The sequence below is a fragment of the Loxodonta africana genome, chromosome 9 (genome assembly GCF_030014295.1).
Source record: "Loxodonta africana isolate mLoxAfr1 chromosome 9, mLoxAfr1.hap2, whole genome shotgun sequence".
NCBI lineage: Eukaryota > Metazoa > Chordata > Mammalia > Proboscidea > Elephantidae > Loxodonta > Loxodonta africana.
The window spans coordinates 121,277,789-121,305,441 of record NC_087350.1 but is presented as its reverse complement, the minus strand read 5'-3'; the positions used below and the strand labels follow the sequence as shown (position 1 = coordinate 121,305,441).

The following is a 27,653-nucleotide window of genomic DNA, read 5'->3' as shown; positions in this document are numbered from 1 at the left end:
AACATCTAAAAAACACCCATAGGTCAGACCAAGTCACAAGGTTTAACAGCACACAGGGCACACAAAACCGCGGCCACAGATGTAGCCTGTGCAGAGACACCACGTGGCAGGTGGGGGGTACGACGAGGGCCGGCACTCAGCGTGGGCTGCTCAGCAGGGTGAGGGCATGGGGCAAGGGCACAGGGCTCAGCACACAGGCTCCCTCCACCTCTCTCTGAAGTCTTCCACGGTGACAAAGTTTTTTAAAAAAAACCAAGAAGTGACAATGAGACCGTGCCTCACAGGCTGTGGCACCGTGAAACATGCCCGGGCGCAATGGTAGCTCTTCACTTTCAGCCCGTACGAGCCCACCAGCTGCTTGTGAACCAGCAAAACTATCTGCTTCTCCACTCCCCTGGCCAGCAAGGCCTGGGGTCAACGTTCCAGGCTCTGAGGGGCCCAGCCGCAAGCCCTCGTACCCCTGGCCCCCCAGGTTCTCCCCCAAGGATGGCACAGTGCAGAGCAAGGTCTGTGATTTGTTTGCTTTTCAATAAAAAAATAGACATTTCTTTATTCCCCTAAATATTCAGATTTTCACTTGGGGCCAAACGAGCCCTCTGGTGAGGGGACATGAGGACGACACGGTGCAGACGAGAACAGCTAGTGCCTCTTCCCTCGTGCGGCAGCTCTGCCTGTCCTGAGAAGCAGTGGCTTCAGGCCAGGTGTGTCCTCCTGGAACACAAGCACACCCTGATGGGGGGTGTCCTGGGCCCCAGCAGGCCACAGGCACGCCCGCAGATCCCACAGACAAACGGTTGACAGGCACTGGGGCAGACTCCAGGCTGATCTGGGGACACCATGTGGGGGCATGGGGTGATCGAGGCTGTGGAAGGTGGACCTTCAAAGATGCTGACCAGGGCACTGGAGCCCTGAGGGTGGGTGCAGATAGGCCCCTCTCCAGCCCCTCACCTGGACTCACCTGCTCAGGACAGCCGCCTTCGCTTACGGCTGTGCCGTGTCCTGAGCACACGGAAGTCGTCGGGGGTGTCCAGGCAGCAGAGGGCTGAGCCCTGGCCAGGGCCTGGCTGAAATACAAGCAGAGGGGAAGGATGACCTCCAGCCTGAGTGGGGGGCGGGGGAGGCCCCTCGGAGTGTCCCTGGCCCCAGGCAGAGCCCTCCAGGCAGGGTTGGTGACAAGGGGGATGAGGGCGTGGTGGGCAAGGGAGGACCACATGGGGGTCCTGGCTTTCCGCTGAACCCCCTAACAATCCCAACAGTCTGCTGTCAACACTGAGGAACCTGCCTGCCACCTGGCCCTTCTGTCAGAGTCCCCGGTGGGCAGGACAGGGGGCTGTACACATGGATGGGGGACAACGGGGCCTTCGCCCCCCTGTATCTGGGGTCCCGTACGTAGCCCTTTGGGGTGGTGTTTCCCACCTTGCACAGCCCAGGACATCCTGGGCTAAAGCAATGCCCCTGGGAGAAGGGCCTGCCCCATCCCAGCAGCCCAGGCTGCACAGGGCCTGCAACAGGGGGCGTGAAGCCCCAGCCTCCTCCCTAGCTAGACTGCAGACAGGATCCACCTCAGAGTTCTCCTCAGGGAACAAGGGGAGTGACTGCCTAAACAGCTTAAGAACACTCCTGCATGACCCCAGAGCCAACTGGTGTCCACATGGTACGGGTTTGGCCACACCCTCACTGGCTGGGGCCACACAAGACTGTGGGGTAGGGGTGGGTCCTGGGGGAAGCAGCCCCCACCCCCAGCAGTTCCCTCAAACAAGGTGGTGTGGCCAGACACCAGCCCAGAGGGCAGGGCCTCCCTCCTGCCTTCCTCATCAGAGTCCACCCACAACTAGGGAGCTGGCCGGCTGCTTCCTCTTCAGAACTGGAGCCAACCCTCCCAGGGATGCACTCCCGCCCACACCCACATGCACATACAGCAGGTGGCTGGGCAGGGGGCTCGGCTGCTCCTGCCTGTCCCCACCTTACCTGCAGCCCCTCCAGGAGGCTGGAGGCTGTGCCGCCCTCCTCATCAGAGGGCTCGGGCTCCCCCAGGTCCTCGCTTTCACTCTCGGGGTATGGTCCGGCAGCAGCTGACAGGGTGGTGGAGACGCCGTGTGGGGGGAGAGTGGCCAGGAGGGCAGGCAGGGAGAAGGCCGCCAGGAAGCGGGCCTTGAGCAGCAAGTAGGCCGGGCTGTTCCCGAGCCGCATGTGTACCATCCCCAGCGCCGCCTGCAGGGCTCCGGCTGGGGACCTGTGCTCGTCCCCTGCTGCCCTGCCAGGCATCAGGGCAGCAGCCTTGTGCTCCAAAGCTTCCTTATGGAGCAGGAGACTGGCCAGGGCCCTCAGGGTGCACACGGTGGGGGGCTGGTAGGGCAATCTGTTCCCCAGGGGCGGCACACACACCCCCCGCTGCCCCCTCAACCACGCTTGCATGTCCACTGTGTCCTCTGAGGAGAGGAGGCTCAGGTCCAGGGTGCCCTTCTTAGGACCAGGCTGGGGTGAGGGTGGCTTCTCCAGGATTAGAGGGACCCCTGATCCGGAGGGAGGCCCAGGTGTCCCCGTTGGACAGCTCCCTGGGCCAGCATGACCGTGGGGAGGCAGGTGGCTAGGCTGGGGCAGCTCCTCTTCCGGGTGGCTGGACAGGAGTGGGGCCTGGGAGGCCATTACGGGTGGGGGAGGGGGCGCAGCAGTCTCTCTGGCCCCCCACGCAGCTCCTGGGGAAGAAGGTCTCCCTGGGGCACGGACCACGTCCTCAGCTGCCTCTGCAGGACTGTGGCGTTTGGAGGGCGTTCTGGAGGGCAAGGCCTGGGTGCACTGGTTAGCCAGAGTCTCAGCTGGGGAGGGCAGCAGAGTCCCTGACGGTCCTGAGGCCGCAGACCCCGCAGGCTGGGGGGGGCCTACCATGGCCGGCACAGATATGCGCAGCAGCCCTGGGGCTGGGGTCCCCGCAGGCTGGGGGACGCCCACCATAGCCGGCATAGACAGAGGCAGCAACCCTGGGGCCGTAAGCACCCAGGTGACAGGCAGGGTGGTGCTGGCTGCCACACGGGTTGGCACCAGGCTGAAGGCAGGCAGCCGTGCAGGGCTGGGGGCTGCAGGGAGAAGGGGCGGCAGCTCAGGCAGACCCTGCTTCCGGGGCGTGCGGAGGGCCTGTGACTGCCCCAGGACACTCTGCTGGCTGAGAAGGGGGCCCAACACTTGGCTTCTGGAGGCTTCGGGGGCTGAGCTCCTGGCCCCTGTGAGGGTGGGGGCTGGGGCTTGCGGGGAGCGGGGTTTCTCTTCTTTGGCTGGGGTCTGAGCGCCCTGCAAAAGGTCAGCAGTGCCTGGGGCAGCCCCTGTGGGGGCCCCAAGTCCTGGGAGCGCCACATTGCAAACAGCCAGTCCTGGGGCTGCAGGTCCTTGGGGGGCTGGCCGCAGAGCGGGCAGGGGGGCTCCAGGTGAGGAGATTAGCAGCTGGAGTGGGAGCGTCCTTGCACCCAGAGTGGTCCTCCTGGCCCGGGTCTCCCGCAGCCTCTTCTCCCGAAGTAACTCTGACACAGTCTTGGGCTTGGGCCGGGGGCCTGACGAGGGGGCCGGCAACGGGGTGGACTCGGGCTGGCGGGGTCCCAGCCCTCTGCTCCCTTTGTGGCCGGTGCTCTGCCTTACAGGTTCCTGAGTTGGTATGACTGGGACGAGGCCACCTGCAGGGGACAATGCAGACACAAGTGGTGCCAGAGCAGGGGCCTGGGTGCTGCAGTCCAGCTGTTGCTCCTGCCGGCCACATATGGCAGCCCCAGGACCTGTCAATGCCAGGCAGCGATGTCCAGGCAGCCCGCCCGACCCCGAAGAGGCCCGGCCTGTCTACCACCTCTTGTCCCAGACTGTGACCACCCTCGGAAGAGGGCTCAGAACCACTGTTGCCCTCCTGCTGGCCTGGGGAGGGGTTCCCTCCTCCTAGAGCTGGGCCGGCCATGCCAGGGCACCCAGGCTGACCCCCTCCAGCTGTGGGACTCAAATGAGACCCCGTCATCAGTGGCCACCAGCCTCCCCACTGGACCCCATGGAAGGACAGAGACATGCAGAGCTGTACCTGGGCAGTGCTGGGCACTCAGGGGCACCTGGAAAGAAGGGAGAGGTAGGTCATTGGTGCCTTCTACCACCCCAAGACCAGCCTGTCCCTGGCATGCACTGGGGGCAGTGCCCTGAGTGCAGAGCTGTGGAACGTGAGCCACGATAGTGGAGAGAGCGGTTTGGGTGCCAGGGGCAGAGCCCCCAGAGTCCTCCAGGGCCCAGCTCTCAGAGCCTCCCCCTTCACTCCCTGCAGCAGTGCCCTCACAAGCGGTCATGCCGTGGCGTGAGGGCAGTGGGGGCTATGGGGGAGGCGGGGGGCCTGGACGTGGTCCTCGGACCAGTGGCCAGGGTCACTGGGCTGCCAGAGGTAACCGGCTCAGCATGGCTCTCATGAACCTTGCAGGGTATGACAATAGTGGCCAGCGGACTCGGTCATCAACAGCAGGGGCTGCTGCGCCATGGCGGCCTCGGGCTCTCTCCCCAGGAAACCTGGGAAATACCCTCATCTTGGAAGAGCAGCATGGCCTCCAGGCAGACCCTGCCCCAGGGACAAACACCGACCCGGCCAGAGGAGTCCTGCACCATGCTGGGAGGACAGGGCAGGGCTGCCCCAGCACCCTCACCTGCAGACGGTGCAGCGCGGCGGGCGGCTGGGTCCTCCTCTCACGGATGACCGCCATGCAGCCATCAGCGTCAATCTGGAAGAGCTAAAGGTATGCAGGGTGGAGACCCCACCCCACTGCACACCGACCCCACCGCACACTGCGCAGGCCCTGCTCTGCCGTGTCCCATTTTCTCTCAGACGTGACCCAGAGCCCCAGACCCGAGGCCACGCCCACTTCATGTAGACTTAAGTCCTTACGCGGCCGCTCTGGGCCCTGGGGACCACTGAGGCCCGACAGCTGCCCCGCACTCTCAGGCCCCGGCTCTGACTCCTCTCCCAGTCTCTCGTCCCACCCACAGCAGCCAAAAACTATACAAGACTGAACTCTACAGGAGTGAACTTGCTACAAACTTGAAATCGTCAACCGTCCCCCAAACGGTGTAGGCACCTGCCCGCAGTCTCTCACCTGGATTAGTAGGGTAAACACTGGTGTGCTTGCCAGGTGGGCGCTCTGCAGCTGTCTCCAGATGCCGTCAGCTGGGAACAGGGGACAGGGACAAGGCTCCAACAGAGCGTCTCTCCACTCAGGTGGGGCACTGGGTCGGATGGGCTGAGGGGACACAGAGCGGTCCCTCCCACCACCTTAGGGAACCGCAGAGCCAGCTGCCCCACACGCGCTCGGGGAGAAAGACGAGGGTGGTAGAGGGGACACTGGCCTGGAGGGCCTCATACAGTCTCTGCAGCCGTCCCAACCCCAAGCCACGTGTTCTGTGAGAACTGATGAGAGGGCTCAGCCAGCCCTCTGGACCACACACGTGCCCCCGCACACAGACCCTTGTATGTATGTTTCCCTGCACACGTGGCCCCACACATCCCTGTACATGTTCTCGCACACGTGCCTGCACACACGTGCCCCCATATGTTCCCGTGTACACGTGCTCCCACACACCTGCCCCGTACATGTGTTCCCACACACGTGCCCCTACACGTCCCCACGTACGTGTCCCCACACACCATATACACGCCTGAAAACGTGCCCCTGCACACGTTCTGTACTTGTGTTCCCACACGTCCCCATGCATGTGTCCCTGCATATGTGTCCCCACACACTGCACACATGCCCCTGCACACATCCCCGCATACATGTTTCCACACACTGCACACGTGTCCCTGCACAAATATTCCTGTACTTGTGTCTCCACGTGTGTCCCTGCATACGTGCTCTGCACATGGTGACCCAGGAGGAGAAATACCCTGCTCCTGACTGGCAGTCCCTCACCTCCGCAGATACTGCCCTGGTGGGACTAGCTGGAGGGCAGGGCTGAGCCGGCCCTTTGGCTTCCACATTCACAGGGCCACCCTGCCTCCAGATGTGGGCCCTCACCCCTCCTCTGACCAGCCCCAGCACCCCAGTGGCTCCCAGAGGGCCCATCAGCACCTCTCGTCTGCGCTGCCTCAGGCCTCCGGGGCCCGTGTGTCCGGGGCAGGGTGATGTCACCCACCCAGGGGCTCACGGCCATCAGGAGCCGACGGTTGAGGAGCCTCCGCTGCAAGGCACGTCTCTGCCTCTGGCGCCGCTGCCCATTCAGGGTGGAGCTGGGCCACAGGCGCTGCCCACGGGTCCTGGGTGGGCTGCCCTCCAGGCTGGGCCCTGGGGCCGGGCAAGGCAGGGGTGGCTGCCTCAGCTTATCTTTCTGCAGGAGGAAATAGGCACCAGGATGGAGGTACGGGTAGGGGGTGAAGACAGGATGTATTAAGGAAAGGGGTGGGGCTGGGGATGGGGTGGGGTGTGAAGAAGGGGGTGTGGGTGGGGATGGGGTGGAGTGTGAGGAAGGGGGTGTGGGTGGGGATGGGGTGGGGTGTGAGGAAGGGGGTGTGGGTGGGGTGGGGTGTGAGGAAGGGGGTGTGGGTGTGGGTGGGCTGTGAGGAAGGGGGTGTGGGTGGGGTGGGGTGTGAGGAAGGGGTGTGGGTGGGGGTGGGGTGGGGTGTGAGGAAGGGGGTGTGGGTGGGGATGGGGTGGGGTGTGAGGAAGGGGGTGTGGGTGGGGATGGGGTGGGGTGTGAGGAAGGGGGTGTGGGTGTGGGTGGGGTGTGAGGAAGGGGGTGTGGGTGTGGGTGGGCTGTGAGGAAGCGGGTGTGGGTGGGGTGGGGTGTGAGGAAGGGGGTGTGGGTGGGGTGGGGTGTGAGGAAGGGGGTGTGGGTGGAGGTGGGGTGTGAGGAAGGGGGTGTGGGTGGGGGTGGGGTGTGAGGAAGGGGGTGGTGGTGGGGTGTGAGGAAGGGGGTGTGGGTGGGGGTGGGGTGGGGTGTGAGGAAGGGGGTGTGGGTGGAGGTGGGGTGTGAGGAAGGGGGTGTGGGTGGGGTGGGGTGTGAGGAAGGGGGTGTGGGTGGGGGTGGGGTGTGAGGAAGGGGGTGTGGGTGGGGATGGAGGTGGGGTGTGAGGAAGGTGTGGGTGGTGACAGGTAAGCGTTCTTGCACACATGTACACGCTCACACGTCCGTGCATACATGTGCACGTGTACATGTTCACATGTGAGTTCGCCGTGTGTATTCGGTTGCATGAGGACTCAAGTGTGCACATGTGGTCATGCATGTGCGTTCATGTGTGGCCATGGGAGGGCGTGCGGCCAGGGTACGGGAGGCCCAAGCTCACCAGCTCCCGGCCCCGGGCAGCAGTGTTGGCCCGCAGCACCTGCAGCACCGTCTCCAGGGGCACTTTCTGCAGGGGCGTCCCGCTCTGAGGAAAGAACATGAGGCTCAGGGGGTGGCTTCCCCCAGGCCCCAAGCACAGGCATTTCCGGCGCTGGGAAAGCTGGGGTACAGCGCACCATCTGTAGGAAATGCTCTCTAAAGCACATGTTCCCCCTCAGAGAAGGTGGCATGTCCCCAGGGCCTGACCCCAGGATGCCACCCGGCCAGGCTACAGCAGGATGCTGGCAGAGGCCCCCGACCAGCAGAGACACATTGCCCACAGAGCTGGCAGGAGGCCACAGGCATGTTTCCTCCCAGCTGCTTGAGTGGTGCCACTGCGCCCTTGGTATCAGTGTGGCCCCCAAACCACGTCTGGGGAAGCCACCTGTTCAGCCGGCTGCTGCTGGAAGTGCACGTGCTGGGGCGGACACCCGAGTCCGGGCCGAGCAGGACTCCCTGCAGCGTGCCCCGGGCGTGGGAGTGAGAGGTGCGATGGCTCCAAGTCTAAGTGCTCTGGGCCTTGCCACGTGGCTTCCCAGGCACGCCAGCTAGGGGAGATGGAGGCTGCCATCAGTGTAGGGGGGCACTAGGGGACAACGAGGGGCACAGGACAGCGCCTTGTTGGGGAGGCTTTGCTGGATGTCCAAACTCTGCCCTGGATGGTCCAGCATGGGCCATCGGTCTGTGTGCACTCAGGAGTGGATGGGGACACTGCCTACCTTGTCCCCCAGCTCCTGGTCACTGGCCTGGTTTGTGTCCACTCTGGGAGCTGAAGCTGTGGCGGACGCTTCCTCGGTGCCACCGTGGGTGGCCTCGACCTCCTTGGGAGGGCTTGCGGGGGGAGGTGGCCGTCTCAGCCAGCCCTGTGCACCCTCTTTGCATGGCTCCGTGGCGCTCTGCCTGGCGGGAACCCACAGGTCCACACTGGGCACCACATACTGGGCTGACGGCGACGCCTCGCTTCCCCCACTGGCCCCTGAGGCGTCCTCCAGCTCTGTCTCTGAGTCATCGCTGCTGCTGCTGGCGTCCCTGCTGCCCTCGCTGTCCCCGCTGCTGCTGCTAGAACTCCACTGGACGCACCGCTGGGGCCGCCGCCGCCTCCGCTGGCGTCTCTGCTTCTTCTGTGCAGAAGAAAGGGTCCTCTGAAGCCGCAGCAACCCCGGGACACTGCGAAGGACGAGGAGGCAGGCCCAGGCCCTCCGGGAGTGGTTCCTCCAGACCATGGTGGGGATGGTCACCCGTGAACAGGCCGTCCCACTCCTGCTTGGCTCCCGAAGAGAGCTGCCGTGGCCAGAGCCCACCCGTGCCTCCTCCCTTGCACCCCCCTTCCCTGTTCTGCCAGCACACCTGCCCTGGGGAAGGCTTGGACCCCAGCCCCGCTCACCCCAACCATGATCTTCCACTTGCTCAGACACTGGGAGCCCGTCCGGTGGGGCAGCTCTGCTGCAATTTTTGCCCAGTGACCTACAAAAGCAACACAACACGGGTCAGCTTGGAGGTGCACGGGTGTCCCCTCAAAGGGCTGTGCATATCCTCTAAGACCCTGCTCACCTCACAGGACCCCTCATGCCCACATGCTCCGAGAAAAACAGGTGCTGACACGTGGGGTGCACCCACCTTCTGCAGGAGCATCTGCTTCCCAACAAATCAGCCCCTCGAGAAAGCCCAGAGGGAGAATCACCTCCAAGCAGCACGTCTATGTACAGCAGCTCTTGCGGAACTGCCGGACCCGGCCCTCGGTTCGGGCGTTTCAAGAGATCTCAGGGGCTTTTTCCCACGGTGCTGTCGGGCGCCAATCTGGTGCTTTCGCAGGGCAGCTTGACAGTACATACTAGAAGACTTACTGTTCCGCCCTTCAAACTAGCGCGGAGATACCGCAGATATGGGCAAAGATTTAGCTACAGAAAACTCAGCTCGCCACAGCCCTGCCTGCGGCAAGAAAAGGGAGTCAACTGACATGTCCACCAACAGGTTGGTTGCCCCAACTGTGGGACGACCGTGCAGGGAAAAGCAGTGTGGCCCTTGGAGAGAGCGGCCACAGAGACAGAACACGTAAAGATGCAGACAAACACTCACAGGAGGTGGTAGCTAATGCTATCTCACTAAATTAAAAAAGCTGGTTTCACGTGACTCGGTTTTTAAAAAGCTGCATTTTCTTGAAAAAGAAACCTGTGCACGGGAGGACTGGAGGATAAACCCCAAAATGTTCCCTCTGGGTGAGGAAGGGAGCATGCCTGCTGTCCTCTCCCTGCCCACCTGTACTTCCAGGTCTCCCCTAGCCCCTATGCACTAGCTTGCGATGTGGCAAAAGCCCTGTCTGCCCCAACGGTGAAAAGTGTTGGGCAGAGCTGATCTTGGCCATGGCCTGGGACCAGTCGCACACGTGGTCAGTATCCAAGCAAACCACGAGTCCACACGGGGTGCTGCAAACCTTCGCTGTGAACCCAAAGCCATCAGATCCCAGACAGTGAATGCATCAACAGAACTCACCAGCCCCATGTTTTTCTATTAATTCTATTAATTTTTCTTCTTCTTTTGGATTCCATCGTCCCTTTTTAAGGCTGAAATGTAATCTTCTGAGGTACCTGGAAGCGACATGGAAACAAACGGGCATCTTAGACGCTAGAACACCCTGCTGTGTCCTGGCCTCTGCAGTTGGGGCCTGTGTCCAGCCTGGCCTCTCCCAGGGACTGTGGGAAGTGACAATTCCCTGGGCATCTCAGATGCTAGGACACCCTGCTGTGTCCCGGGCTCTCCCAGGGACCGAGGGGAGCATTCAGCTGCCAGAGCCACAGCCCTGACCCCATTAGTCACTGAGGTACCAGAGGGGACGGCATCCTGGGCCCTGAGTTCAGGCCACAGCACAGTGGCACACAGTGAGGACTTGGAGTTAGCGCCCTTGGCGCCGCACTGCAGAAGGGACGGAGTCAAGGGACAGGACCACGAGAGGAACGAGGAAGGCAGACACGTACCTCATGCAAAGCCTGCCACAGGCACCTTCTCAGTGAACCTCTGTGACACCCCACCCCAGCTTGGAGCCAGGGAACCAGGGCATAGAGAGACACGTCTTGTACCCGCCCCACAGCCAGTGAAAGGGGCAAGGACGATGCCTCACACCCACCAGACCGGGAACACCCCAAGAAGTAATGCTGCTCCTGGAAGCGGGAGGGGCAGTCCAGAGTCTCCCCATGGCCTTGGCTTTCAGGAGAGTTAAGGGGGGTGGGAACAAAGCTGGCTGCTGTGGTGGGGCCCAGTCTTGGGTCGGAACAAAGGAGGCCCTATCTGTGAAGGCGGGAGACCCACCACCAAGTGTCTGCCAGGCCGTTGTCTGAACAGCCTCGACACGCTCCAGTTCCTTTCACGCAAGGTGAGGTGGGATCCCACCACATGCTGTGCCCCTTGGGGAAGCAGCACTGACCAAGAGAGTCCTTTCCGCCTGGCTCTGAGCCTATCACCAGAAAGCCCCCAGCACTGATGCTGGGACATGGTATGGGAGCCAGGGAGCTGGGTGCTGAGCGCCTGACCCTGGCACGGCATGACGAGCCAGCCCCAAGCTCCGAGGAGAGGGAACGGCCACCTGGAAAAGTGAGCTTGGGGGCTCCCATACCCTAGTCCTTAAAACCTCACTTACTGGCTTCCCCAAACCCAGCATTCCCACACGGCTGTACCACCCACGACCCTCGGGCCACCCTGGTTCATAGCATGCCTGGACTGAAGAGACACAAAGCCCTTCAGGTGACGTTATGGGTTCTCCACACTCCAGAAGGAGGGGGCACATGAGCTCCTTACAAGTGCAGAACCGAAGAGGGAGGCAGGACTCACTTAGGCAGGGCCCCTACCCTGGCTGCACTGCGCCACCACTGGGGAGCCATGTAAAAGCCCAGATACCCAGCTCTCCCAAGAAGCACGGGCCCAGGGTCTCTGCGGCCTAGAATCAGAGGCCCAAGTTCTCAGGCCCTGCATGCACTATTAGGTCAGCCTAGGAAGGCACCACCCCGCCGCATGGAGCAGTGGACTTTGTGCAAGACAAATGAGATATGGAATGCAAGGGACCTGGGTGAGAAAAAAAGAACAAGGCTGGAGGGCTCACACTTTTCAGTCTCCAGCTTACTACAGAGCAACAGTAGTCAAGACAGCATGGTCCTGGCACGAGGGCACACAAAGATCAATGGAAGGATGAAGGGCCCAGAAATAAACCCTCACATCTATGGCCAACAAGGTACCAAGACAATTGAATGGAGAAAACAGTCTCTTCAACAAATGGTGCAGGGAAAACTGGATCTCCACATGCAGAAGGGTGAAGCTCAACCCCTACCTCATACCATAAACACAAAATAACTCAGAATGGATCAGAGACCTATTTAAGACCTAAGGCTATAAAAATCAGATGAATAAATTTTCATGATCTCAGATCAACCAAAGCCTCCTTAGATATGACACCAGAAGCACAATCAACAACAAAAAAAGATAAATTGTCCTTCATCCAAACCAAAAACGCTTGTGTTTCAAAGGACACTATCAAGAAAGCAGCAACCCAGAGAAAACATTTATAAATCACACATCTGATGAGCTACTTGTATCTGAAACATATAAAGAACCCTTACAAGCCAGTAACACAAAGACAAATAACTCAGTTTAAAAAAATGGCAAAGTATCTGAACAGCAATTTCTCAGAAAAAGATGGACGGCCAAGAGGAACACGAAAAGACAGTCACCATCATTAGCCATTAGGGAAACACAGATCAAAACCACAATGAGGCTTCACTTCATACCCACCAGTATGTTATAGCAAAAGGACAGAGAATAACAAGTGTTTTTGAAGCTGTGGATGGTTAGAATCCTTATACACTACTGTGGGAATGTAAAATGGTGAAGCCACGGTGGAGAACAGTTTACCAGTTCCTCAAAAGGTTCAACACAGTTGCCACATGACCCAGCAGTTCCATTCCTAGGCGTATACCCAAGTAAACGTATGTCCATATGAAGCCTTGTACACGAATGTTCGTAGCAGCGTTACCCGTGACAGCCAAAAAGGAGAAACAACACAAATGCCCATAAACTCAAAAATGGATAAACAAGTATGGTTTACCCATATAATGAAACATTACTCAGCCATGAAAACGAACGTTACAACACAGATGAACCTTGAAAACGTGACACTGAGTGAAAGAAGCCAGTCACTAAATTACAAACACTGTCTGGTTCCACTTATATGAAATGTCCAGGATAGGCAAACCCATAGAGACAGAAAGTAGATCAGTGGCTGCCAGGGCCTGGGAGGGGGGAACGGGGGGTGGCTGCTCACGGGTCATGGTTTCCGTTTGGGGGGATGACAATGCTCTAAATCCAACTGCAGTGATGGCTGCACGCTAAAGCCACGGAATGGTGCACTTCAAAGGGTGAGCTGTATAGTACGTGAGTTCTAGCTCAATAAATCTGTTTGAAAAAAAAAAAAAAAGTGGAGGAAGGGGGGACCGGAGCCAGCGGCCTAGGACCCTACCAGTCAGCCACCTGGGAGGGGACTTCAGGTGACAGGCTCTGAGGACACGCCATGTGAAAGCTCTTCTGCTTCCGGACTAGGTTGCCCTGGTTCACCAAGTCCCACGGCCACATGACCTCCTTATGGCAGGCAAGCACCCCTGGGCACTGCTGCCTGCCCGCCCACCTACCACAGCTGGCACGGATGAAGAGCTCTTAGGCAGGAAGACTCTTGGTTGAGCACCAGAAGCCCCAGCCCCCCTGCAGAAAGCGCCGTCCACTCACCGGTCTCGGCACTGGGCGTCGCTCCTGCCTGGTACCTCCTCCCGGATCTTAAACCAGTCCTGCGCCCCATATTTGGCAACAGCCTGAAGTAACTTCTGCGGAGGGGACGTGCAGACCACATGGCACCTCTGTGAGCGTGGCTGCAGGTGCCCACTGCAACCCAAGGCCCTTTAAGAAGGAAGGCCAGGCACAGTGGCCACCGGGACACCAGGGCTTCACTTTCCGAGGACAGTCCTTCCCTCCCACAAGGCACCCCAGGAACCATGGACCCAGACCACTTTGCAGCACCCAGAAAAGCAAGGCATGGACTTACAGCATCCTCCTCGGGGGCCCAGCAGCCCTTCCTCAGGCTGGGGTCCAGGCTCTTGGTCCAGCGGTAGATGAGCTGCATGGAGTCTCGTCCTTCCATGTAGTAGACAACTGCAGGCAGGGGCCACACCCCTTAGGAGACAAGTCTTGGATGTACCACCCCCCACCCCCAGCCCAGCAAAAGATGGAGCTGTAACCTGCGTGGACCACACACCCACTCTCTCCCCTCCCGCCTTTCATAGCTGCCGTCCAGGGAGCTGCCTCCATAGGCCTCTGGCCCACAGACTCGGAGTTCACTGGGCTCTGGGAGCAGGCGGGGTCGAGCATACTTCTGCGGTAGGGAATGTGGCTGCCGACACGCATCTCCTGCACCAGCTGGGTGAGCATGCAGTCCTCCTCCTCTGTCCACTCCTTGCGCTTCAGGTCCTTGTTGTGCTGCTGGAACTTCTGCAAGCACTGGAAGGCGCTACGCTGTGTCTGCACAGCGATAGCAGCTGTCACCACGTGTACTCAGGGGAGGCCACACATGGACAGCTGATGTCACCATACAGGGTGGGGACACTGGGCCCTGCCATGTCTGTCGTGGGCCATACAGGAGACAGCAGACGTCACTGCACAGGGTGGGGACCCTGGAACCTGCTGTGTCTGCCCGGGCCACACAGGAGAGCAGATGTCACCACACGGGATGAGGACGCTGGGCCCTGCCACATCTGCCCAGGCCACACAGGGGACAGCAGGCGTCACTGCACGGGGTGGGGACGCTGGGCCCTGCCATGTCTGCCCGGACCATATGGGGGACAGCGAATGTCACAGCACAGGGGGAGGACACTGGGCCCTACCATGTGTCCCCGGGCCACACACGGACAGCTGATGTCACCACACAGGGTGGGGACACTGGGCCCTATGGTGTCTGCCTGGACCCTGCTGCATCTGCCCGGGCCACACGAGACAGCAGATGTCACTGCACAGGGTGAGGACACGGGGCCCTACCATGTCTGTCCGGGCCACACAGAGACAACTGATGTCACAGCACAGGCGAGGACACTGGGCCCTGCCATGTTTGTCCAGGCCGCACATGGACAGCTGATGTCACAGCACATGGGGAGGAAACTGGGCCCTGCCGTATCTGTCCGGCCACACAGGACAGCAGATGTCACAGCACAGGGGGAGGACGCTGGGCCCTGTCATGAGACGCTGGGCCCTGTCATGAGGCCCTGGGCCACACACGGACAGCTAATGTCACTGCACAGGGTGAGGACACTGGGCCCTGCCGTGTCTGCCCGGGGCCACACAGAGGAGAGCAGACGTCACCACATGGGGGAAGGACACTCGGCCCTGCCATGTCTGCCCAGGCCACACAGAGGACAGCTGATGTCACTGCATGGGGTGAGGGGAAGCCAGGCCCTGACACATCTGCCCGGGCCTCACAGAGCAGAAAGGGCATCACCACGCGGAGTAAAGAGAGGTCAAGCCCTGTCACCTCTGGGCAAGGGGTCTCCATCTGCTGCAGAGGCAGGGGGAGTGCTGGCAGCTACACAAATAATGACCTTCTGTGAGCCAACAAAGGGTTCCCCAGGCCCCTGAGGGGGTTGTGGACAGCATCCCCATGGGGGACACCCTGGAACCAAAAAACACTCACGAAAAACCAGCTTAGAGGGAGCTTAAAACATATAAACAGTACACTCAGAAAGACTAATTCCTATCATAGCAAAGCTGCACTGCAAACTCCGACACCTGACGGACACTGTCCACCTGGCCAAGCCCGTGGGGGCGGGGGGAGGCCTTGCTGCTAATGCCCCTTACACTTGGCTGCTGGCATGTTCTCTCCCCAGGCAAAGTACCCCCTGTCAATTTCAGGGCTCTGAGGGGGTCTTTCTGAAGTCTGTTAGAAGGCGCCTAAGATGTGGGCAAAGAGCTCCAGTGACACAACAGTTAAGCCCTCGGCTGTTAACCAGGTCAGCAGTTCGAACCCACCCAGTGGTACCATGGGAGAAAGAGCTGGTGATCTGCCCCATAAAGATTACAGCCTACAAAACCCTACAGGGCAGTTCGACTCCACGACATGGGGTCACCCTGAGTCAGAACTGACTTGACAGCACTTAACAACAACAAGGGGTGTTTTGGGGGGATAGCCCCTAGTGTCACATCCACATCTCTCAGGTCAGCAAAGAGCCCCCGGTCTACACAGGTAGACTGCTTTTTGTGGCCCAAGCCTGGCCCCTGCTTGTCTCCTGGGGGAGGACACTCTGGGAGCTGGTCAGGGTCGTCTGAACCTAAATGTGCCTTAAAGCAAGCTCGGGACAAGGGCACACATGTGGAGGCTGTGTGATGTCTGCTCAGCAGGACCACGACCCCGCCCCCAGCATGCCGAAGCCCAGGCCACACCCAGGCTCTGCAGAGCACCGACTCTTCCCAGCGCTGGTTGCGTCGGCCCCTGGCCCACAACCCCCCAACAGCAGTCTGTGCACACAAACACAACCAACATGCACACAAAGGACCAGGCTCCTCCATCTCACCCACTATGGACGGATGGCATCCTGGCCACTGGGAACTGAACTGATCCTAGACCTGTGGGGGCCCAATGTACCAGCAGGACAGAGCATTTCCACTAACAAGGCACCAGCTTGGGGCACCCTCTGTTGAGGGGAAGGCAGGTGAGTCACAGGGCCGGGCAGACACCGGAACCTTCTCAGGGAGCCTGGGCGCAGCGAGTGAGGCTGCCTGGTTAAATGGGCCTGGGGCTGGCCTGACAGTAACTACAAACAACCCTCAGGAGTAAGAATCCGCCAGGGAAATGTCTGGTATTCTGCCTCCAAATGACGGAGAAATGTGTCTGACTGTACGCTCCAGGAAAGAGAAGGCAGCCATGACATAACGGGACGGAAAAATACAGCAAAATCTTCAAGATTAACTAGGAAAAAACTGGACTGAAAAACTTCATCAAAGCCAACAAAAATGTGTGAAGGGAAAAGAAGTGCTCTACAAAGTAAAGTTAATGATAAACACAGAATAAGATACAAAAAACAATCATGAAGAATATCAAATATAAGAAAAAAACATGAGATGTTAAAACTAAACACGAACAGATGGAAAACCTATTGCCATTGAGTGAGTTCTGTCTCATAGCGACCCTACAGGACAGAGTAGAACTGCCCCACAGGGTTTCCAAGGCTGTCATCTTACTGAAGCAGACTGCCACATCTTTCTCCTGAGAAGTGACTGGTGGGTTCAAACCACCAACCTTTAGTTGGCAGCCGAGCATTTTAACCCCTGCGCTACCAGGGTTCTTCTTATGAACAGACTAAAGCCTCCAATTATTTAAAAAAAAAGAGCATCAAAGGGGGTTAAAACACAAAACACAGCAGGGGACACCTGAAAAAATGCATTTTAAAAATACAGTCGGGGAAAAGAGTTGAAAATAAAGGGATTGATCAAAAAAAAGGGGCAGGGGAGGCAGCAAGCAAGTGCAAATAACAACAGTAGGCGTGGCAACTTTTGTAGTAGAGAAGGTGGAACGCAAAGTCGAAAAGACTAAGGAAGAGAGAGAAAACGATGCTTTCAAAAGCATCGTTTACAAAGAAGACAAAGCCGCAACGTTACGTGCACTAAGCTCCATGGCGGTAAGTGCACAAGGCAAAGCCGTTGGCCATCGCAGACACAGGGAGAGACTGATCTTTACCAGTGGCTACTTCAGGCGGGATCCAAGTTATGGAAACACAGCTCTTTCAGAACTGGACACACGTAGAGAAAAAAATCACATCACGTGACTGACACCCAGGTTCACCTCGAACCCTCACCCCAGACAGCGTACACACACGTGCCCGTGTGCAGGTACCCAGCCCTGATGCTTTTTAAAAAACAGCTTCGACATGTTTACTTTGGCATGTTACAATCTTGCTCGGCCTGAAAACACTGATGTTGACAAGTGAAAATCTCATAGATCGTTCTCCATCATCATTGATAAAACTTGAACTAAAGATCAACAACAAAAAGAATTCCAAGAGGCCTAGTTATTTAAAAAAAAAAAAAATTCCTCAGCAAACTTTGGTTCAAAAAGGCAATCCACTCTAGAAGCCGGTGCAGAGGACAGCATTTCAGAGCCGGGGCCCAGAGCTGCTCTCAGCCAACACAGCCTCAGCACCCTAACTACGAAGAGAGCCCGCGAGGATTGGTCCTCATTTTTAGAAATTAGAAAAACAAAGGACGAACCCAAGAGAAATCAGGAAGTGTTCTTCTGAAACCCCAACAAAATAAACATCCCCAGGGCCTTGTGGGAAGGGGAGAAGGATCAGGAGCAAGAAGGAAACAGACCAGTGGCCAGTAGAAAGGACAGGAAGGGCGGTCCCATGGTGGGCTCAGAGAGGTGGCCCTGGGCTGGCGGCTCCAGGCTTCTGAAGAACAGATCCAGAGACCCTGGCGAGGCCACCTCTCCCAAGGGCCACAGCCCTGAAAGTGGCAGAGAGAGGGCAGCAGCCCGGCACCCAGCAAGCATCTGACAGGCTCCCTACCCCAGTTAAAAAACCGCCACCACCCCCAGCCCCTCTCAGGCCCCTGCAGCCTTACCCCCAGCTCCTCGGCTATCTTCTGCCACTCCAGGTGGCCGTGCTGGGCTGAGATGGCCTTCAGCCGCTCCACCTCATCCCCGCCCCACTCCTGCTTGTTGATGCTCGGGTGCTCACAATTCTGCCAGAACTTCCGGATCTCCCCCGCGCTGCGGCCGCCTTCGAACTGCAAGACAGAGAAGCTGCACTCTGGTAGCTGAGGGCTCCAGGCATGCTCCGTGTGCTCCCCAGGGGCAGGCCTGGGCCAAGGGCTGCTCCCAGCCACCTACTGCTCCGGAAGAAGGAAGTGGGAGCTCTGGCCAGTTCCCTGGCTCTGCACAGCCAGAAAGGCGGACCTGGCTCCCAGTGCAAAGCCAAAGCTTCACAGCTGCCCCCCGCAGAAAGGGCACCTCCCATCAGCAGGGGGTAGGGGATAGGGTGGATTCTCCATGAAGCCCTGGCGGTGGAGACACAACACTAGGCCCAATGCCTGGCCAGAAGGTCATGTCACCATCAGGAGCCAGTGCCTGCAGGTGCTGGCCCCACCCCCGGCGACAAGTACACAGGCTGTGGGCTGCCTGAGGCTCCCTGCCCTGCCTCTCAACTCACGTTCACGTTGGAAATCTTTTCCCAGTCGTGGCTGTCTAGTCTGTTCCCCAGAAGAGCTTCTTCCGGAAGCTGGCTGGAGGGGCCGAGACATGTTCACCTAGCCCAGTCTTTCTTGTCCCCGCCTGAACCCTTCAGGGCTCTGTCTCCCTGTACTCCCCCCACCAGGGCCCCATCTGCCTGGATGTCCTGGCTCGCCAGAATCCCCCCAGGACTCTCTCCCTGGACTCTGTAGTCCCCCAGGGCCCCATCTCCCCGGATGTCGTAGCCCCCCAGAATGCCCGGGGCCCCATCTCCCTGGATGTCCTGGTCCCCTAGAACTCCCCGGGCCCCATTTCACTGGACGTCCTGGCCCCCCAGAGCCCCCCCCAAGGGCCTTGTCTCACTGGATGTCAGGGCCCCAGAACCCCCTGGGCCCCGTCTCACTGGATGTCCTGGCACCCCAGAATCCTCCGGGCCCCGTCTCCCTGGATGTCCTGGCCCCCCCTAAGACCCCCAGCCAGGGCCCCATCTCACTGGATGTCCTCAATCTCCTTCTCCGTGTCTCGGAGCTGCTTTTCCAGGAGCTGCCTCTCCGCCTCACCCGAAACCCGGCTCTGCTTCTGTTGCAGGTACTCAAGCCTGGGGGCCAGGATGGGGGCCAAGAGGGTCATGCAGGGTCATGTGGACCACGTGCACCTCGAGGCAGGCTGGCCTTCCGCTTAGCACAGCAGGGAGGAGTGGGGAGCGGGCAGCTGACGTGCCTGGCAGACGTGGCACTCAGCCTCTGCGCTGGCTCCCTGCTGGCACCCTCCCCACCCCAGGACAGGACCGGAGCAGAACTCGATACACGCAGGTAAGGGCTGCAAGGAACCCGACACATGCAGGTAAGGGCTGCAACGTGTGTGCTGAGCAGTGAGGACGCCCACCTGCCCTGCCCCCACAGACTTCACTCTGCTCCTGTTTTGTCCCAGGGTCCCAGCCCTGCCCTGGGCACTCAGGAAGGGGTCCTGTACATTCCAGCCTCTCCTGCCTGGCAACAAGGACAGCAGCGGGCAGCCATGCCCCAGGCCAGGGAGGGAACACTGGCTCTCCTGCAGTGAAGGGGAGGGGCCCCACTGTGGTGAAGCCCCTCCTGCTACATCCCCAAGCTATGGGGCAACAGCCACCCCAGGAGCTCAGCCAGGCCTCCTCAGTGCACAAGACACTGCCCGACTGATCCACCCCACTGGACCAGGAGCCCACCCAACACCCTGCTGCCTCCAGACCACAGCACCTCACACCGCAGTGCGGGGAGACGCAGGCCAAGGACAGGGACACACAGCCAGCACAGACACAGCCAGTCCCACCCAGACCCTCCTCATGGAGGCCCTGCCACTTTCCCTTCTTCCTCATGCTGCCTGGGTCCCTGAGTGCCCAGCATCTCCAGCCAGAACATCGCAATAGCCACAGCATGATGTATCAACAAATACGATACCCTGTACCGACAGGCACAATACAAGATACCAGCAAACAGGCAAAGTAAGTCCTGTCCCCTTCTCGCAAGACAGAACAGAGACCCAGAGAAGAAAGACACTGCCTAAGCCAGATAACTAGAAATGGCTGCTCTGCCTGACCCCAGTGCGTACGTGCCTGACCCCGCTATGCAGCCACCTCCTTGGAAGGAAGAGATGATAGTCACGGGCCCTTGTCCCCGCTGCTGGTGTTCAAGCCCAGCAGAGAAGCAACTGAGTAAGTGAGCATGCTTTTCTCTGTTTTCAGACTTACTTCAGTAGCTTAGGCTGAAGCAGGCGCTGCAGGCGGTCACTCATCACAGACTTTCTAAGCAGGGTCTTCTCCCAGCTCTTCCCTGAGGAGACAGAGCACTGAGTGAGGAAGCCCGCAGGACACATGCCCTCTGAGCCCCCGCATAGTCCCAGGCACAGCCCCCAGGACACACACACAGAGCCTTCAGACTGGGTGCTCAGTCAGTGCAGGGAAAGACACAGCAGGCCTGCTCACCCACCCTCCCACCCCCTCTAGGCACTGCCCAGCGTGCTCCAGGCAGAGGTGTCAGGGGCCAGGCCCAGGGTAAGGGCCTGCAGGAGCCAAGGAGCTACAAGGCAGAAGAGGCCCAGATAGGGGTGTGGGAGCGCTGGCATAGCCCCCAAGCATGGATGGGTTGGTGAATGCTCACACTTGGTCACCAGAAGCTCCTCAAAGGACTTGACACCCTGGGCTGCCTTCTCCCGCATGTCCTCATTGGCCGGAGGCCCCTGCCGGATCAAGATGTGCTCACTTGACGGCCAGCACACCCCCCAGGGCTCCGTCGGGACTCCGCTGGGGGCCGCGCCATGTGTCTGTGCAGGAGCCGCCCGGGGACATCACCCTGCCATGGCCCCGGGTGCACACAGGGACCATGAGGGTCAGCAGGAGGCCTCACAGCTCCTCCCACATTGATCAGATGACCACCTGCAGGCAGAGGTCAGCCTTTCCTGCTGCTGGGACAGAAGCTTTGACCTCACCAAGGGTCGTAAGGAAGCTGGAGAGCACCATGCTGAAGGACCCAAGGGGAGCCAGGACCCCCACAGCAGCGAGGGGACGAAGGCCCTCCCCTGGCATCACTGGCCCTTGCTGACAAGAGGATGCAGTCACTCACCACTCCAGTGACCTTGTCCTTGAAGTAAGGCTTCATGAAGTGCCCGATGTACACGTGGGGGGGCAGGCTCTTCCTACCCTTCGCCTTGGGGCCCTTGGAGCCAGCCAGATCCCACGTGATTTCCTCCTGCGCCAGACACAAGGGGGCAGGTGAGAGCTGGGCAGGACGTACAGGGCCTGGCAGGTCAGAAGGTGTGTCCTGCCCACCCCACCTGCTGCTCGTGGTTCTGGGCCAGCAGCAAGTTGACTTCTGCAATCTTCTCCTGGATGACCTCCTGGTAGACCATGTTCAGCTGCAGGCAGGTCTCTGGGTCCTCGGGAAGGTTTCTGTCCTTGGGGTCCTCCTCTTCGTTGCTGACCTCACCCCACCTTTCTTCTTCCTGGGTATGAGCCAGACCCCACAATGAGAAGACGAGACTTGTCTCCCTGACCCTCATGGCCCCAAGCTCACTTTCTGGCTGCTTCTCAAGGTCCCTCAGGCTGCCCACCCCGGGCGTATGCTGGGCCTTGGGAGACGGAGGCAGTCCAGTGCACACGACCGCCCTGACCCTGAGCCAGAAGCCGCCCTGTGGGGTGGGCACAGAGCGTGCTCACGTTTATAAGGAGCCTCGGCCACTTCCTCAGTTGGTCGTGTGCGTTCTCTACCCTAAAACCTGACGAAACTGGACCTCTGGATATATACATCTGTGCGGCGGCGGGGGGTGAGGGTGGTATGAAGAAACAACGAGTTTTTACTCTCTACGATAAATATCCCCATAAAGCATGAACCTTCAGAAAGAGCACGTTACTTCCGTCACTGGCAAAGCAACGGCACGCGGTAACGTGTGTAAAGCGGACCACTGCAGCACCGCCTGTGAGAACTAAAATCCAGAAAAACCCCAGTGACCATCAGGTAACTGGTCACAGGAAGTACGGCACACTAACGTGTGGGGGTGCTGCCGCCGTGAAAGATACGAAGCAACTCTGCACCTACTGACTCAGCGGGAAAAAGAAAAACCCAATCACGAAAGTTTCCAAGGTAGAGCGTCACCACCACCACCTGGTGTCGTGGAGCCGATGCCGACTCCTGGCACCCCGTGTGCATCAGAGCAGAACTGCGCACCATGGGGTTTCCGAGACATTTTCCATAAGTAGATTACCAAGCTTTTCTTCTGAGGTGCCTCTGGGTGGATTTGAATCTCCAACCTTTTGGTTAGCAGTCTAGCATGTTAATCTTTTGCACTCGTTGATTTGACGAGAAAAACAAAAACCAAATTATAAATTTTCCGAAGTGAGAGAAAATCCAAAAAAACCATGATGGTTAGTCGTGACTGGCACGACCCAGCGCCTGCTCCAGGCTCTGGTCAAGGGGTCTACAGGAGCTTCGGGCTGCAGTCCTCGGGGCGACCCTGTGAGCAAGGCTCAGAGTGTCACTGCTGCAAAAGCCAGGACACGAGCAAAGAGGGCTGCTCTGAGAGTGACCCGGTGGTTGGCTCTCGCCTTCCCTGTGTGACGTCCCAGACGAGATGTAGATGCATGCTGGCATGTGCCCAGAAGGCACTCGGGAGGCGCCGTCACCCAGTGGCTAACATCTGGGCCAAATTTCAATCTCAGCCATAAACCTTTGTTGTGTTTACACCGTGACGACCAGACTCACACTGTCTTATAATGCAGAACTGACCCTCCCGCCGCCCGCCAGCCACTCTGCCCCGCCGAGCCAGCACGTCAGGTATAGTTACCGAGACTGGGGGACCAGGGGCATCTGAGTCCTCGCCGTGCAGCAAATCTGCAGAGACATGAGTACGATGCTGGTGACCGAAAGGGGGCATGGGGGTGTGAGGTGACATCACAGCACATGGGGGCTGATGCCCGGCTCAGAACATCACCGCACTCACGGGCAACACAGACAGGGACCTGAGGCCAACATCCCTGGGGTGGTAAAGGCCTGTGTCCTCCTAAGCAGCCACAGCGTCTCCACTGGGAGCACCAAGCAGCAGAGTACAACTCTGCCCACGAGGGGCCAGGCACTGCTTGCAGTGGGTTCCCCAGAGAGGACGCCGGACGACGCAGCAGAGCACCCAGGCAGACAGAAGGCCAGCCTGCAGCACTAACTGTAACAGCTGGCCAGCTCTGAGGGCTGGGAGCACAACTGCCACAACAGTAGGAGAGGCTCTGCACACAGGGAAGGTGGATCTGCGGCGGGGGGGGGGGGGAACAGATGAAGCACCCTGGGGACAGGAAGAAAGGTCCCCGTGAGGTTGGGGGACTGAGAGCCCTGGACCTGGGTGAGGTTGCAGGCAGGTATAAAGCCTATGAGGCCAGCCTGGCAGGGAGACGGTAGGCAGGACAGCAGCAGTTGGAGCTGCTGGGAGTGGTACCCTCGGGCGGGGATGGCGGGGGGCTGTGTGAGCCTCCAGCAGCAAGGCCACCAGCTACAGAGCTGTCGGTGAGCCCAAGGAAGAGACCCTGGGGTCTGAGTCACCAAAATGGCTATGAGAATGGAGAGGCACTGGGGGCCGACCTGGTGACTGACAGCATCGGGGGTGCTGATAAGCATGTGCCACGCCACCCATGTCCCTTCCCCCAAGACAGCCCTCTACACATGCCCAGCACAGGGCCAGACTGGTGCCACACAGAAGAGGGGACATACACAGGCAGGACCACTGGACCAAGGGCCCAGACAGCAGGCACTCAGCAGGTGGTCAGTAGGTACAGTGGCTCACGAAGCAGGGAAGGCCACAGACCACCCCCGCGTGGGCTAAGGTGGCCCCTGGTTCGGGCAAGAAGCAGGCGTGAAGCAACCAGTGCGTTAGGTTTAACGGAGAGGACGGTGCACGAGGGCGGATGGGGGAGGCCAGGCCATGCGGGAGCTCACCTGCGTCAGAATCCGAGTCGAGACTGGACTCCGAGAGCTCCACGCCGATGTCCGAGGAGCTGGGATGCAGGATCCTCTCCAGCTCCCGGATCTCCCGTGTGATCCTCTCCCTCTCCGCGTCAGTGTCCATGGCCCCTTCTGCCTCCGGGCAACTGCGATGGGAGAAACGGCACGACACTCCTGGGCCCCTGGAGAGACTGCATGCCCAGGTCAGCCCTGCTGGAGCCCGCGCCCCACACTACTTCTCCTGGCTCTGCAGAGGCTGAAGCCACGTAGGGGAGGGGACGTACACTGGAATGGCCCTGCTGCCTGGTTTCTGAGCCCACGGCCAGCCATGGCAAGCTGGTCACCCAGTGCGTAAAGAGTAGTGGTGGCCAGGCTGCCAGAGGACGAGGACCAGGCCCTTGGAGCCTGGGAAGTCCAAGCCTGCTCTCCCATGGCCCAGAGTTGGACATAGGGGCATGTGTGGGTGTTCATGTTCACAGGGGCAGACCCACCCGGAGACAGACGCCAGCACTGTGCAGGAAGCCCTGAGGGCAGGGCCCTGTGTGTCATGGCGGCAGCGCCTCCGGCCCCTCGTACAGGATCTATACAGGGAGTATCTGATATCCACAAATGTCTGCTAAAGGAACAGAAACCTTTCTTAGGAATAGTAGTATCTGGGGAGTCTGAGAAGGTGAAGAGCTAAGGAGACAGTGGGATAGGAGAACAAAGCATTGATAGAGAAACCCCCAGGAGACACAAGCACAGACACAGGGGCTAGAAACAGCAAAGCAAAACCTCCTCACTGTGCCCTCCCGCCCACAGCCCCATTCTGGCCTCTCACTCTTCCCAAGGCGGGTAAGAAAACCAAGAACTTCCAAACTGGCCCTGCTAGTGCCATCGAGTGCCAATGCCACGCTGTAGGCAGCAGCCTGAACACAGGACCTTCATGGAGCTGATGGAGACTGTGTAATGGGGATGGGAAGGACCTGAAAGGGGGGCCGTGCCCAGACTCCTGCCACACCGGGTATTGCCCAGTGGGACAAACAAAAGCACCACCAATGGGAAACACCCTTGAGGTTCATCAGAACTCAGCTCCTCTCCTTCCTGGAGAACGCACTCCGTTTATACTCAAACATCTGTAAGCTGAATTCAGCTAGGAGCCAATCAGCTCTGCCAATGAGCAACAAACTACCAACAGATTCAAAGATGCAGCGTGCCCTGGACAGGCCAGGGATGAGGCTTCCCTGTGGGGAAAAGGCACTTTGGGTTGGAAAGACAGCCCCCCCGCGCCCCCCGCCCCACAGCTCAGGCAAGTCAGGACAACAGGAAGAAGATTAGAGTCACAAATTCTAGTCCTGAGTAGGCAGTTCCCTGATCACAAGCCACATGCCAGATTCACTGCCATCCACTGTAATGGCGCCTCCAGCCAGTCAAGGGTGTCCCGCGCACACCCTCCTATCCGTCTTTTCTTCCCGAACTCTCTAGCAGATGAGCGTGGGGGGCCACCCACCAAAGGCGGCGTTCCCAGAGGCCTTGCTGGATGTGGGCAAGCAGAGCACCACCGGCTCCAGCACGACGCTGCGCAAACGCCTGCTCAGATGCAGCTGCTCTGACTCGCTGCTGGACCAAACACCCAGGGGAGCCACTGCTGCGTCAGTGGGGCGGGGGTTAACGGCGCCGCTCTGGGGGGCAAACCTGGTCCCAACCCGGTTCTGCCAGTTCCTAGCAGTGTGACCTCCACGAGTACCGACCGCTCAGAGCCTCGGCGTCTGCAGAGCGGGGTCCGCACGGAGACGGGGCGCGGCGACATCACCGACAGGCGCCCAGCGGCCCGGCACAGGGTGGACAGCAGTCGGCCTCGGAGAGGGGGTATGGGCCGCTGCTTCCCGCCCACAGCTCCTGGGCTGAGCCGTGGCCGCCCCGCCGAAGGCCTCTCCGGGCCGGCTCCGCGCGCCACCCTGGGCCGCCGGGCCGTCCCCACCGGAGGGACAGCGCCCGTGGCGACCCGCAGCCTCACCTGCCCGGCGCCCGTGGCGACCCGCAGCCTCACCTGCCCCGCTCCGTGCCCGTGGCGACCCGCAGCCTCACCTGCCCGGCGCCCGTGGCGACCCGCAGCCTCACCTGCCCCGCTCCGTGCCCGTGGCGACCCGCAGCCTCACCTGCCCGGCGCCCGTGGCGACCCGCAGCCTCACCTGCCCCGCTCCGTGCCCGTGGCGACCCGCAGCCTCACCTGCCCGGCGCCCGTGGCGACCCGCACAGTCACCCGCCCCGCCGCCAGCACTGTAGCCCGGTAACCCCGTCGGGCACTTCCGGCGGCTGCGGGACTCGAACGCCGCGGCCCGGAAGTCCCGCCTCCTGCGGCGCGGGGCACGCCGGGACGGATCGCTGCGCCCGGCCGGACCCTGGCGACGCGCTGGCGGGTGCTGCCCCCTCGCGGCCACCCGGGCTCGGTGCGCTCGTGACGGGCAGGCGAAGGCAGGTCCCAGCTCGCGGGTCCCAGGCCCGGTCCCAGGCCAGCTCCGCGACCCCCGGCCGTGTGGACCCCACCGAGCCTCTCTGGGCCCCTTTCATTGTTGTTGTCAGGGGCTGTCCGGTCGGTCTGATCCATGGCGACCCTGTGTACAGCAGACCGAAACAGTGGCGGTCCTGGGCCATCCTCCCAATGGTTCTGTTTGAGCCCATTGTTGCAGCCGCTGTGTCAATCCATCCCCTCAAAGGTCTTCCCCTGTCTCGCTGACCCTTTACTTTGCTGGGCGTGGTGTCCTTCTCCAGGGACTGGTCCCTCCTGACACCATGGCCAAAGTGGGTGAGATGAAGTCTCGCCATCCTTGCTTCTAAGGAGCATTCTGGCTGTGTTTCTTCCAAGACGTGTTTGTCCAGTCTTCAGCAGTCCTCGGTGTATTCAGTATTCTTCACCAACGCCGTGATGCAACACCTTCGGTTCTCTGGTCTTTATTGGTTGTCCAACCTTCTCATTATTATGAGTGACTGAAAACACCATGGCCTAGGTCAGGTAGATGTACCTTAGTTCTTAAAATGACATCTTTGCTTTTTAACTCTTTAAAGAGGTCTTCACGGCAGATTTGTGCAGTGCGATACGTCATTTGATTTCCTGACTGCTGCTTCCATGGGCGTTGATTGTGGATCCAGGTAAAATGAAATCCTTGACAACTTGAGTGTTGTCTCCATTTATCACGATGCTGCTTATCGGTCCAGTTGCGAGGATTTTTGTTTTCTTTATGCTGAGGTGGATTCCGTGCTGAAGGCCATAGTATTTGATCTTCATCGGTAAGTGCTTCACGTCCTCTTCACTTGCAGCGAGCAAGGTTGTGTCGTCTGCATATCACAGGTTAATAAGTGTCCCTCCAATCCTGATGCCCCGTTCTTCTTCATATAGTCCAGCTTCTCGGATGATTTGCTCAGTGCACAGACTGAACAGGTATGGTCAAAGGATGCACCCTGATGCTCACCCTTCCTGTCTTTAAACCACATACCATCCCCTTGTTCTGTTCGAACAGCTGCCTTCTTGACTATGTTGTACAGGTTCCGCATAAGCGTGATTAAGTGTTCCCGAATTCCCATTCTTTGAAATGTTATCCACAATTTGTTATGATCCACACAATCAAATGCCTTTGCATAGTCAGTAAAACACGGGT

At 59.5% G+C, this 27,653-nt stretch overlaps 1 protein-coding gene across 5 annotated transcripts; it reads right to left on the bottom strand.

Moving 5' to 3' along the window:
* Nucleotides 1–511: 511 nt before the first annotated feature.
* SNAPC4 (small nuclear RNA activating complex polypeptide 4) lies at nt 512–26,332 on the bottom strand. 5 transcript variants are annotated; one of them, XM_064290671.1, is made up of 24 exons: nt 26,228–26,332; nt 24,013–24,164; nt 22,877–22,923; nt 21,371–21,538; nt 21,160–21,285; nt 20,698–20,776; nt 20,289–20,370; nt 19,059–19,163; nt 18,546–18,618; nt 17,959–18,123; nt 13,725–13,872; nt 13,400–13,506; nt 13,087–13,181; nt 9,814–9,908; nt 8,708–8,787; nt 8,043–8,444; nt 7,286–7,369; nt 6,075–6,330; nt 5,103–5,173; nt 4,656–4,739; nt 4,052–4,079; nt 1,969–3,662; nt 959–1,064; nt 512–711 (listed from the first exon to the last, which is right to left on the bottom strand). In XM_064290671.1, the coding sequence occupies exons 2-23, from the start codon at nt 24,140–24,142 to the stop codon at nt 963–965; spliced, it is 4,221 nt and encodes a 1,406-aa protein (XP_064146741.1). In that variant the 5' UTR covers nt 24,143–24,164; nt 26,228–26,332; the 3' UTR covers nt 512–711; nt 959–962. The 5 variants fall into 5 exon arrangements, with proteins under 5 accessions (XP_064146741.1, XP_064146742.1, XP_064146744.1 ...); XM_064290672.1 differs by lacking the exon at nt 26,228–26,332 and adding an exon at nt 26,015–26,075; XM_064290674.1 differs by lacking the exon at nt 26,228–26,332 and adding an exon at nt 26,048–26,066.
* Nucleotides 26,333–27,653: the final 1,321 nt, after the last annotated feature.